The 14,375-nt window shown below is 39.6% G+C and overlaps 1 protein-coding gene across 1 annotated transcript in view; it reads left to right on the plus strand.

Annotated features, from left to right (window-relative positions):
- Positions 1 to 14,042, plus strand: part of LOC128231221 (protein draper-like) — a 36,308-nt gene extending 22,266 nt beyond the window's left edge. The window contains exons 12-16 of the mRNA XM_052943757.1: positions 10,136 to 10,228; positions 11,171 to 11,290; positions 12,074 to 12,163; positions 12,411 to 12,521; positions 12,806 to 14,042. Of these exons, the coding sequence (XP_052799717.1) occupies positions 10,136 to 10,228; positions 11,171 to 11,290; positions 12,074 to 12,163; positions 12,411 to 12,521; positions 12,806 to 12,882 (491 nt within the window). The 3' untranslated portion in view covers positions 12,883 to 14,042. The remainder of the gene's footprint in view (positions 1 to 10,135; positions 10,229 to 11,170; positions 11,291 to 12,073; positions 12,164 to 12,410; positions 12,522 to 12,805) is intronic.
- Positions 14,043 to 14,375: the final 333 nt, after the last annotated feature.

The following is a 14,375-nucleotide window of genomic DNA, read 5'->3' on the forward strand; positions in this document are numbered from 1 at the left end:
GGGTGACAGTGTAGCCATTGCTATGGGTGACAGTGTAGCCATTGCTATTGTTGACAGTGTAACCATTGCTATAGGTGACAGTGTAACCATTGCTATATGTGACAGTGTAGCCATTGCTATAGTTGACAGTGTAGCCATTGCTATTGTTGACAGTGTAACCATTGCTATAGTTGACAGTGTAACCATTGCTATAGGTGACAGTGTAGCCATTGCTATAGGTGACAGTGTAGCCATTGCTATAGGTGACAGTGTAGCCATTGCTATAGGTGACAGTGTAGCCATTGCTATTGTTGACAGTGTAACCATTGCTATAGTTGACAGTGTAACCATTGCTATAGGTGACAGTGTAGCCATTGCTATATGTGACAGTGTAGCCATTACTATAGGTGACAGTGTAGCCATTGCTATTGTTGACAGTGTAACCATTACTATAGGTGACAGTGTAGCCATTGCTATATGTGACAGTGTAGCCATTGCTATAGGTGACAGTGTAGCCATTACTATAGGTGACAGTGTAGCCATTGCTATATGTGACAGTGTAGCCATTACTATAGGTGACAGTGTAGCCATTGCTATTGTGACAGTGTAGCCATTGCTATAGTTGACAGTGTAACCATTGCTATGGGTGACAGTGTAGCCATTGCTATGGGTGACAGTGTAGCCATTGCTATTGTTGACAGTGTAGCCATTGCTATAGGTGACAGTGTAGCCATTGCTATATGTGACAGTGTAGCCATTACTATAGGTGACAGTGTAGCCATTACTATAGGTGACAGTGTAGCCATTGCTATGGGTGACAGTGTAGCCATTGCTATAGTTGACAGTGTAGCCATTGCTATAGGTGACAGTGTAGCCATTGCTATAGGTGACAGTGTAGCCATTGCTATAGGTGACAGTGTAGCCATTGCTATAGGTGACAGTGTAGCCATTGCTATATGTGACAGTGTAGCCATTGCTATGGGTGACTGTGTAGCCATTGCTATATGTGACAGTGTAGCCATTGCTATAGGTGACAGTGTAGCCATTGCTATATGTGACAGTGTAACCATTGCTATAGGTGACAGTGTAGCCATTGCTATATGTGACAGTGTAGCCATTGCTATGGGTGACAGTGTAGCCATTGCTATATGTGACAGTGTAGCCATTGCTATGGGTGACAGTGTAGCCATTGCTATATGTGACAGTGTAGCCATTGCTATAGGTGACAGTGTAGCCATTGCTATATGTGACAGTGTAACCATTGCTATAGGTGACAGTGTAGCCATTGCTATATGTGACAGTGTAGCCATTGCTATAGGTGACAGTGTAGCCATTGCTATATGTGACAGTGTAGCCATTGCTATAGGTGACAGTGTAGCCATTGCTATATGTGACAGTGTAACCATTGCTATAGGTGACAGTGTAACCATTGCTATATGTGACAGTGTAACCATTGCTATAGGTGACAGTGTAGCCATTGCTATAGGTGACAGTGTAGCCATTGCTATATGTGACAGTGTAGCCATTGCTATAGGTGACAGTGTAGCCATTGCTATAGGTGACAGTGTAGCCATTGCTATATGTGACAGTGTAGCCATTGCTATAGGTGACAGTGTAGCCATTGCTATATGTGACAGTGTAGCCATTGCTATATGTGACAGTGTAGCCATTGCTATATGTGACAGTGTAGCCATTGCTATATGTGACAGTGTAGCCATTGCTATAGGTGACAGTGTAGCCATTGCTATATGTGACAGTGTAACCATTGCTATAGGTGACAGTGTAGCCATTGCTATATGTGACAGTGTAGCCATTGCTATGGGTGACAGTGTAGCCATTGCTATATGTGACAGTGTAGCCATTGCTATAGGTGACAGTGTAGCCATTGCTATATGTGACAGTGTAACCATTGCTATAGGTGACAGTGTAACCATTGCTATATGTGACAGTGTAACCATTGCTATAGGTGACAGTGTAGCCATTGCTATAGGTGACAGTGTAGCCATTGCTATATGTGACAGTGTAGCCATTGCTATAGGTGACAGTGTAGCCATTGCTATAGGTGACAGTGTAGCCATTGCTATAGGTGACAGTGTAGCCATTGCTATATGTGACAGTGTAGCCATTGCTATAGGTGACAGTGTAGCCATTGCTATAGGTGACAGTGTAGCCATTGCTATAGTTGACAGTGTAACCATTGCTATAGTTGACAGTGTAGCCATTGCTATAGTTGACAGTGTAGCCATTGATATAGGTGACAGTGTAGCCATTGCTATAGGTGACAGTGTAGCCATTGCTATAGGTGACAGTGTAGCCATTGCTATAGGTGACAGTGTAGCCATTGCTATAGGTGACAGTGTAGCCATTGCTATATGTGACAGTGTAGCCATTGCTATAGGTGACAGTGTAGCCATTGCTATGGGTGACAGTGTAACCATTGCTATATGTGACAGTGTAACCATTGCTATATGTGACAGTGTAGCCATTGCTATAGGTGACAGTGTAGCCATTGCTATTGTTGACAGTGTAGCCATTGCTATAGGTGACAGTGTAGCCATTGCTATAGGTGACAGTGTAGCCATTGCTATAGTTGACAGTGTAACCATTGCTATATGTGACAGTGTAACCATTGCTATAGGTGACAGTGTAACCATTGCTATAGGTGACAGTGTAGCCATTGTTATAGGTGACAGTGTAGCCATTGCTATAGGTGACAGTGTAGCCATTGCTATAGGTGACAGTGTAGCCATTGCTATATGTAACAGTGTAGCCATTGCTATAGTTGACAGTGAAGCCATTGCTATAGGTGACAGTGAAGCCATTGCTATAGGTGACAGTGTAGCCATTGCTATAGTTGACAGTGTAACCATTGCTATATGTGACAGTGTAGCCATTGCTATAGTTGACAGTGAAGCCATTGCTATAGGTGACAGTGAAGCCATTGCTATAGGTGACAGTGTAGCCATTGCTATAGTTGACAGTGTAACCATTGCTATATGTGACAGTGTAGCCATTGCTATAGTTGACAGTGAAGCCATTGCTATAGGTGACAGTGAAGCCATTACTATAGGTGACAGTGTAGCCATTGCTATAGGTGACAGTGTAGCTATTGCTATAGTTGACAGTGAAGCCATTGCTATATGTGACAGTGTAGCCATTGCTATAGGTGACAGTGTAGCCATTGCTATTGTTGACAGTGTAGCCATTGATATAGGTGACAGTGTAGCCATTGCTATATGTGACAGTGTAGCCATTGATATAGGTGACAGTGTAGCCATTGCTATAGGTGACAGTGTAGCCATTGCTATAGTTGACAGTGTAGCCATTGATATAGGTGACAGTGTAGCCATTGCTATAGGTGACAGTGTAACCATTGCTATAGGTGACAGTGTAGCCATTGCTATAGGTGACAGTGTAGCCATTGCTATAGGTGACAGTGTAACCATTGCTATAGGTGACAGTGTAGCCATTGCTATATGTGACAGTGTAACCATTGCTATAGGTGACAGTGTAGCCATTGCTATATGTGACAGTGTAACCATTACTATAGGTGACAGTGTAGCCATTGCTATAGGTGACAGTGTAACCATTGCTATAGGTGACAGTGTAGCCATTGCTATAGGTGACAGTGTAACCATTGCTATAGGTGACAGTGTAACCATTACTATAGGTGACAGTGTAGCCATTGCTATAGGTGACAGTGTAACCATTACTATAGGTGACAGTGTAGCCATTGCTATATGTGACAGTGTAACCATTACTATAGGTGACAGTGTAGCCATTGCTATAGGTGACAGTGTAACCATTACTATAGGTGACAGTGTAACCATTGCTATAGGTGACAGTGTAACCATTACTATAGGTGACAGTGTAGCCATTGCTATAGTTGACAGTGTAGCCATTGCTATAGGTGACAGTGTAGCCATTGCTATAGGTGACAGTGTAGCCATTGCTATAGGTGACAGTGTAACCATTGCTATAGGTGACAGTGTAGCCATTGCTATATGTGACAGTGTAACCATTGCTATAGGTGACAGTGTAGCCATTGCTATAGGTGACAGTGTAACCATTACTATAGGTGACAGTGTAGCCATTGCTATAGGTGACAGTGTAACCATTACTATAGGTGACAGTGTAGCCATTGCTATAGGTGACAGTGTAACCATTACTATAGGTGACAGTGTAGCCATTGCTATATGTGAGAGTGTAACCATTGCTATAGGTGACAGTGTAGCCATTGCTATATGTGACAGTGTAGCCATTGCTATAGGTGACAGTGTAGCCATTGCTATATGTGACAGTGTAGCCATTGCTATTGTTGACAGTGTAGCCATTGCTATTGTTGACAGTGTAGCCATTGATATAGGTGACAGTGTAGCCATTGCTATAGGTGACAGTGTAACCATTACTATAGGTGACAGTGTAACCATTACTATAGGTGACAGTGTAGCCATTGCTATAGGTGACAGTGTAACCATTACTATAGGTGACAGTGTAACCATTACTATAGGTGACAGTGTAGCCATTACTATAGGTGACAGTGTAGCCATTGATATAGGTGACAGTGTAACCATTACTATAGGTGACAGTGTAACCATTACTATAGGTGACAGTGTAGCCATTGATATAGGTGACAGTGTAACCATTACTATAGGTGACAGTGTAACCATTACTATAGGTGACAGTGTAACCATTACTATAGGTGACAGTGTAGCCATTGATATAGGTGACAGTGTAACCATTACTATAGGTGACAGTGTAACCATTACTATAGGTGACAGTGTAACCATTACTATAGGTGACAGTGTAGCCATTGCTATAGGTGACAGTGTAACCATTACTATAGGTGACAGTGTAGCCATTGCTATATGTGACAGTGTAACCATTGCTATAGGTGACAGTGTAGCCATTGCTATATGTGACAGTGTAGCCATTGCTATAGGTGACAGTGTAGCCATTGCTATATGTGACAGTGTAGCCATTGCTATTGTTGACAGTGTAGCCATTGCTATTGTTGACAGTGTAGCCATTGATATAGGTGACAGTGTAGCCATTGCTATAGGTGACAGTGTAGCCATTGCTATAGTTGACAGTGTAACCATTGCTATGGGTGACAGTGTAGCCATTGCTATATGTGACAGTGTAGCCATTACTATAGGTGACAGTGTAGCCATTGCTATAGGTGACAGTGTAACCATTGCTATAGGTGACAGTGTAGCCATTGCTATAGGTGACAGTGTAACCATTGCTATAGTTGACAGTGTAGCCATTGCTATGGGTGACAGTGTAGCCATTGCTATAGGTGACAGTGTAGCCATTGCTATAGGTGACAGTGTAACCATTGCTATAGGTGACAGTGTAGCCATTGCTATGGGTGACAGTGTAACCATTGCTATAGGTGACAGTGTAGCCATTGCTATAGGTGACAGTGTAGCCATTGCTATAGGTGACAGTGTAGCCATTGCTATGGGTGACAGTGTAGCCATTGCTATAGTTGACAGTGTAGCCATTGCTATAGGTGACAGTGTAACCATTGCTATAGGTGACAGTGTAGCCATTGCTATTGTTGACAGTGTAGCCATTGATATAGGTGACAGTGTAGCCATTGCTATAGGTGACAGTGTAACCATTGCTATAGGTGACAGTGTAGCCATTGCTATATGTGACAGTGTAACCATTGCTATAGGTGACAGTGTAGCCATTGCTATGGGTGACAGTGTAGCCATTGCTATATGTGACAGTGTAGCCATTGCTATAGGTGACAGTGTAACCATTGCTATAGGTGACAGTGTAGCCATTGCTATGGGTGACAGTGTAACCATTGCTATAGGTGACAGTGTAGCCATTGCTATAGGTGACAGTGTAGCCATTGCTATAGGTGACAGTGTAGCCATTGCTATGGGTGACAGTGTAGCCATTGCTATAGTTGACAGTGTAGCCATTGCTATAGGTGACAGTGTAGCCATTGCTATAGTTGACAGTGTAACCATTGCTATAGTTGACAGTGTAGCCATTGCTATGGGTGACAGTGTAGCCATTGCTATAGGTGACAGTGTAGCCATTGCTATATGTGACAGTGTAGCCATTGCTATATGTGACAGTGTAGCCATTGCTATATGTGACAGTGTAGCCATTGCTATGGGTGACAGTGTAGCCATTGCTATGGGTGACAGTGTAGCCATTGCTATATGTGACAGTGTAGCCATTGCTATGGGTGACAGTGTAGCCATTGCTATAGTTGACAGTGTAGCCATTGCTATAGTTGACAGTGTAGCCATTGCTATAGTTGACAGTGTAACCATTGCTATAGTTGACAGTGTAGCCATTGCTATGGGTGACAGTGTAGCCATTACTATAGGTGACAGTGTAGCCATTGCTATATGTGACAGTGTAGCCATTGCTATATGTGACAGTGTAGCCATTGCTATAGGTGACAGTGTAGCCATTACTATAGGTGACAGTGTAGCCATTACTATAGGTGACAGTGTAGCCATTGCTATATGTGACAGTGTAGCCATTACTATAGGTGACAGTGTAGCCATTGCTATTGTGACAGTGTAGCCATTGCTATATGTGACAGTGTAGCCATTGCTATATGTGACAGTGTAGCCATTGCTATAGGTGACAGTGTAGCCATTGCTATAGGTGACAGTGTAGCCATTACTATAGGTGACAGTGTAGCCATTGCTATAGGTGACAGTGTAGCCATTGCTATAGGTAACAGTGTAGCCATTGCTATATGTGACAGTGTAGCCATTGCTATATGTGACAGTGTAACCATTGCTATGGGTGACAGTGTAGCCATTGCTATAGGTGACAGTGTAGCCATTGCTATGGGTGACAGTGTAGCCATTGCTATAGGTGACAGTGTAGCCATTGCTATAGGTGACAGTGTAGCCATTGCTATAGGTGACAGTGTAGCCATTGCTATTGTTGACAGTGTAACCATTGCTATAGTTGACAGTGTAGCCATTGCTATAGGTGACAGTGTAGCCATTGCTATAGGTGACAGTGTAGCCATTGCTATAGGTGACAGTGTAGCCATTGCTATAGTTGACAGTGTAACCATTGCTATAGTTGACAGTGTAGCCATTACTATAGGTGACAGTGTAGCCATTACTATAGGTGACAGTGTAGCCATTGCTATAGTTGACAGTGTAACCATTGCTATATGTGACAGTGTAGCCATTACTATAGGTGACAGTGTAGCCATTGCTATTGTTGACAGTGTAACCATTGCTATAGTTGACAGTGTAACCATTGCTATATGTGACAGTGTAGCCATTACTATAGGTGACAGTGTAGCCATTGCTATTGTTGACAGTGTAACCATTGCTATGGGTGACAGTGTAGCCATTGCTATGGGTGACAGTGTAGCCATTGCTATTGTTGACAGTGTAACCATTGCTATAGGTGACAGTGTAGCCATTGCTATTGTTGACAGTGTAACCATTGCTATGGGTGACAGTGTAGCCATTGCTATGGGTGACAGTGTAGCCATTGCTATTGTTGACAGTGTAACCATTACTATAGGTGACAGTGTAGCCATTGCTATATGTGACAGTGTAGCCATTGCTATATGTGACAGTGTAGCCATTGCTATAGGTGACAGTGTAGCCATTGCTATAGTTGACAGTGTAGCCATTGCTATGGGTGACAGTGTAGCCATTGCTATGGGTGACAGTGTAGCCATTGCTATTGTTGACAGTGTAACCATTGCTATAGGTGACAGTGTAGCCATTACTATAGGTGACAGTGTAGCCATTGCTATTGTTGACAGTGTAACCATTGCTATAGTTGACAGTGTAACCATTGCTATATGTGACAGTGTAGCCATTGCTATTGTTGACAGTGTAACCATTGCTATGGGTGACAGTGTAGCCATTGCTATGGGTGACAGTGTAGCCATTGCTATTGTTGACAGTGTAACCATTGCTATAGGTGACAGTGTAGCCATTGCTATAGGTGACAGTGTAGCCATTGCTATATGTGACAGTGTAGCTATTGCTATAGTTGACAGTGAAGCCATTGCTATAGTTGACAGTGTAACCATTGCTATAGGTGACAGTGTAGCCATTGCTATTGGTGACAGTGTAGCCATTGCTATAGGTGACAGTGTAGCCATTGCTATAGGTGACAGTGTAGCCATTGCTATAGGTGACAGTGTAGCCATTGCTATAGGTGACAGTGTAGCCATTGCTATAGGTGACAGTGTAGCCATTGCTATAGGTGACAGTGTAACCATTGCTATGGGTGACAGTGTAGCCATTGCTATAGTTGACAGTGAAGCCATTGCTATGGGTGACAGTGTAACCATTGCTATAGGTGACAGTGTAGCCATTGCTATAGGTGACAGTGTAGCCATTGCTATAGGTGACAGTGTAGCCATTGCTATAGGTGACAGTGTAGCCATTGCTATATGTGACAGTGTAGCCATTGCTATAGGTGACAGTGTAACCATTGCTATAGGTGACAGTGTAGCCATTGCTATATGTGACAGTGTAACCATTGCTATAGGTGACAGTGTAACCATTGCTATATGTGACAGTGTAACCATTGCTATAGGTGACAGTGTAGCTATTGCTATAGGTGACAGTGTAGCCATTACTATAGGTGACAGTGTAGCCATTGCTATTGTTGACAGTGTAACCATTGCTATAGTTGACAGTGTAACCATTGCTATATGTGACAGTGTAGCCATTGCTATAGTTGACAGTGTAACCATTGCTATATGTGACAGTGTAACCATTGCTATAGGTGACAGTGTAACCATTGCTATATGTGACAGTGTAACCATTGCTATAGGTAACAGTGTAGCTATTGCTATAGGTGACAGTGTAGCCATTACTATAGGTGACAGTGTAGCCATTGCTATTGTTGACAGTGTAACCATTGCTATATGTGACAGTGTAACCATTGCTATAGGTGACAGTGTAGCCATTGCTATAGGTGACAGTGTAGCCATTGCTATAGGTGACAGTGTAGCCATTGCTATAGGTGACAGTGTAACCATTGCTATATGTGACAGTGTAGCCATTGCTATATGTGACAGTGTAGCCATTGCTATAGGTGACAGTGTAGCCATTGCTATAGGTGACAGTGTAGCCATTACTATAGGTGACAGTGTAACCATTGCTATATGTGACAGTGTAACCATTGCTATATGTGACAGTGTAACCATTGCTATAGGTGACAGTGTAGCCATTGCTATAGGTGACAGTGTAGCCATTGCTATAGGTGACAGTGTAGCCATTGCTATAGTTGACAGTGTAGCCATTGCTATAGGTGACAGTGTAGCCATTGCTATGGGTGACAGTGTAACCATTGCTATATGTGACAGTGTAACCATTGCTATAGGTGACAGTGTAACCATTGCTATAGGTGACAGTGTAACCATTGCTATATGTGACAGTGTAACCATTGCTATAGGTGACAGTGTAACCATTGCTATAGGTGACAGTGTAACCATTGCTATATGTGACAGTGTAACCATTGCTATATGTGACAGTGTAACCATTGCTATAGGTGACAGTGTAACCATTGCTATATGTGACAGTGTAACCATTGCTATAGGTGACAGTGTAACCATTGCTATAGGTGACAGTGTAGCCATTGCTATATGTGACAGTGTAGCCATTGCTATATGTGACAGTGTAACCATTGCTATATGTGACAGTGTAGCCATTGCTATTGTTGACAGTGTAACCATTGCTATAGGTGACAGTGTAGCCATTACTATAGGTGACAGTGTAACCATTGCTATATGTGACAGTGTAGCCATTGCTATAGGTGACAGTGTAGCCATTGCTATATGTGACAGTGAAGCCATTATTATATATGAAAGTGAAGACATTGCCAAACATGACAATTTAGCCATTGTTGGTTTGGCAGTGTTTTCATTTGCTATTAAGCGATCGCTATAGGAGAATGTGTAACAAATATTGTAGTTCACAGATTTTTTCGTTAAAATTAACTGGGTAGCCACTGTTATTAGTGCAAAGTAGCTTTCGTCTGCTTATATGCAACCTTGCTCACTTTTTAGGTACATTATTTATAATTTGCTATAACTTTCTTTGCTTAGACTGTTGTCCTCTTAATATGAGATTTTAGCACGAGTATTTCAATTCTACCTACATGTCTAACATGTTCTTTTAAGGCGTTGGTACGACATGTGCAGCTCTGACAGACTGTGACCAACTGACAACTTTGATCTGCGATACAGCACTGGCAACCCCGGTTTGCAGGAAAAGTATATCGTACTTTCTTACTGCCCTGCATTGTGTTTGTTTATCAATACGAAACTATCACCTGTCACTGGTAGAAACTGGTCAAAAAGAACAGATCCTCTGTAAGACTGCTACAATGCATTCACTGTTTGCGTGAGAAACACAAGATTTGCGATCACAATCGTAATAGACTTGGGAAAATGTTGTTTTATTCTTCTTAAGGTTATGCTTGGAATGTTTTTTTACACGTTCAGCATTATGTTTGACAGACTAAACGTCATTCTTATTATTTCAATTGTATCGCTTACTCCACTTAACCAGTCTTTTGCCTAGAATGCCCTTATCCTTTTCATCACATATTTGGTTTTATTTGATTATACATAAAATACTTTACACCATTATCAGCAGCTTTACTGAATAACAGAAGCAAACATATTATAAGCCTTTAAGCTTTGAAGTCGATAACAGCACAAATGACAAAGATGCCACATTACCACAGGTTGTTCCAAATAATTGATTATAAAAAGATTGTTTTCAATAAAGGTAAAATGTATTATATTTCATTAAATAGCATTGCATTCACATCGATGTATTGTGTTTTTGTTCCCTTAATATACATTATAACGATCATACTTTTGTTCGTCTACATATAAAGGCTTTATGATTAGCTGATCTTCATCTTGAACGATTTGCTTATGAAAACACATTTATTTGTTTTTCTTTTCAACGAGCACACGTAAATTCAATTATGCATAAGATCACGAAAAATTAAAATTAAATCTTAAAAACATGACGTAATCTAAAATTGGATTCCTTCTCTACAGAGAAATGAAAATACATCATTATTGTTATAATAACAGTTCCTATAGATATTGACATTTTATGGGTATGCGAACCTTATATTAATGTATATTGAACTACATCTGAAATTTGAATCATATTCAAGGTGTATATGTTTATTACAGAGATGGCAGACTGCTTTGCTGATCAAACCAACTGTGTAGCAAACAGCGAGTGTGACGCAAGCGCCTGTTCATGCATGACTGGTTTTACCCTAGACGGAACATCATTCGTCTGTGGAGGAGGTATTTTGAAGGACCAGTTTTGTTGAAAATAATCTGGAATAATAACTTCCTTACAAAATAATGTTTATACTTAGATTGGAATGTCATTGCAAAATACCAATAATAGTCTCTAAACCGATAGTGATGTTTAACTTCTTAGATTAGCATATTCGAAATATGATACAAACACATGAAAATGATGGATGCCTAGCGACCTGGCTATTTGGTTTCATGTTAGATGAGTTCATGTATAGGGCAAGAATATTGAAAACATCGACTAAAACACTTTCTTGATATAATAATTAAGTCAGAAATATCCTTTTGAAATGTTATCAAATTTATATTCCTTTCCTTACAATAAAAATAGTAATATGCGTTAATGGAACCTGTTAAAGAGCTTTATTATTTTTCGGTTAAATACCTTAATGGTATCTATATGTCCATTATCGAAAAATCAAATTGCAATGATAAAACAGCTTTACCTTTTTTATCAACTGTAACAGGTTCTTTCGAGATGTGTACATGGTTTAAGCAATCGATCCAAAAACCAATAGGGATAAGTCGATTACATTACTTATTGTAGCTTAGGTTTATTTTGATAAAATCAATATTTCTGGTATAATCAAAGTATTGTCTGTGTTGTTATGATCGACAGGGTGCTTATCAAGAAGGAAAAAACACACCATATTCACGACGTATTCGTGACGTACTCCAAAACATTAAATTCTATAACTTCACAGCTAGCAGATTGCTTAATAACAGGCCATGATGATCAATTATATAATACGATATTGTGTGTTGCAGAAATCAGCAAGTCCTGTGCAAATCATGGAGGCTGTGACGCTGCTTCTAATCTTGTATGTGACATAGGTGGAACATCGACCTGCAAAAAAAGTAAGAATAGTCTACGTTGTTTTAAGGAGAACATGTATATTTTGTTCATACCTTTATACTTTAGAAAGAAGGCTACTGTACAAGCACAAATACATTGGCCTTTGTCGCTGGACACTTGTTGTATATAATAGGATCGGTCTGTTTTCAAATTGTTTAAAGATTAATAAAAAAGGCCATATTTAATGAATAAATCATCTATGAAATAAATACAGATAGGTGTTCTGATGATTCACCATTGGCTTTACAGAAGCAGCAGCAGCATGTACCTCTGGGCAATGTATTACGAACGCTGCATGCGAGTGCAGCGTTTGCGCTTGTAGTTCGGCGGCTACAGCATCAGCAATTGGCTTGTGTGAAGGTAAGTCTTACAAGAATACAAAGGTCCGGGCCGGGATGAATAAATGACATTATTGTGTAATTGTCTAGATAAAACATATTCAATGATATTAAAAAAGGAAAAATATTATAAGATTCTGATACAAATTTAGCATTAAGCCGATTGAGATAAATTGTTGATACATATTTAAGTATGTTTATGGTGCGGCTTTCAGGAAATAATGGAAAAGCAGCTTTGAAAGAAATTCATTAGAGAAAAGTTGCAATTAGAATAACTTAGTACATTTTTCTCGATTATATTTTCAGTGCAAAGTAGTGCAACAATGGGAGCTTACATCTCCGCATTCGTACTTACGTTCTGCCTTCTCGTCACCAGGATATAGGCTACCGCAATACCATCCCCACGAGTATTTCGGATAAACTAATTATCTTAAGGACATAATTGCTGCAGTGAAAATATAAACTTTATATTATAAAATGAAAAACAACAACAAAGCAACAAATTAACAAAGACATTTTGTTTTCGATGTACACATACCTTTCCAAATTATTATAAAATCCATCATATTCGTTGATTTTTTTCTCTAAAATAATTCTTGAAAACATACTATGTGCATGTAATTGTTAACACTCAAACGTTATCTATGTAAAACTTTGATTGCTTGTGCTTATTTCAACTTGAAGACCGGCTTTATTTCGATGCAATGTTTTTCCCCTAACAAAAAAAAAATGTTCATTTTTTCAATTCGTGACATGTTGCAATGTATTAAAATTCATTGTCTGTTAGAATAATATTTTACGTGTTACTGACTTAAACCTATGGTCTTACAAAACAACGTAACTAAATGAGCACTTAGCGTCGTAGTTACCTTTAATTGTAAATATAGATTGCTGTGATAAAATGATAACTATCTATTGGCAAACATGAAGTTAGCGAGTTTTGATAACCATCGGGTACATAATATTGACAGAAATATTATTTAGTAGAATTTATACACTTATTTTTGTGTTTTAAGCTATCCATAATGTAAACTAAAATGTCATATTAAGTGCCCGTTATGTCGATGTCGACTTGCAGACGACGTCGTTTGCAAATATTATTGTTCCCTTTTTTCGCCAATAGCAACTGACCTTCAAGTAAACTGTTACAATAGTATGAAGATAAAATCACGTAAAGTAGTTTAAGATTAATCTTCTTAATAAAATGAGCAGTAATTGATTGATTAAATGACGTCAATTTACTGGGCAGTAGAATATGAACAGGCCGTGTGCCAGTAATTTAAGTGATGGGTGATTTTGATGATAACTGTTGATACATTGTACTTGAAAGTTAGTATTGAGTCAACTGACAACACATGTTTTAAAGTCTATATTGCATTGATCTTTAATCATGTGAACTAGGTTAGGACGATCGCCTGTTAAGCGGTCTAGTGAATTACCAGTAACAGTTACTCTTGCAAAAGGCATTCTTGTAGCTATTGAAAACTGGAACAAAAATATGATGTTTTTTGTGTACTTAGAAAAATAAAACTGTTTTAAACTGCGTTTTTTTATCTTTCCACACTATTTTTGCCTACTCACTATTCGTCTTTAGGTTTTTCGAGGTTCTGAAATGCACACAATATGTCCTTCTTATTATTGTATACTATGAAAGCGTTTGACGTACATTCATTTAATGTGGTAATGTAATCTAGTCTACTTGTTTAATGTCGACTGGCGACAACTTGTCAGATTTATATCGTCTTGTTAAATGGATATGACGGCTTCATTTTGTTGACAAAGTAACAATGATTGAACACAAATATTTAAGTTTAAGGTAAATGTATATCTGCATATCGCGCTTAAAATTATTTGTCTACATTTTGACAACAGGTAG

The sequence above is a fragment of the Mya arenaria genome, chromosome 4 (assembly GCF_026914265.1).
Source record: "Mya arenaria isolate MELC-2E11 chromosome 4, ASM2691426v1".
Classification (NCBI taxonomy): domain Eukaryota; kingdom Metazoa; phylum Mollusca; class Bivalvia; order Myida; family Myidae; genus Mya; species Mya arenaria.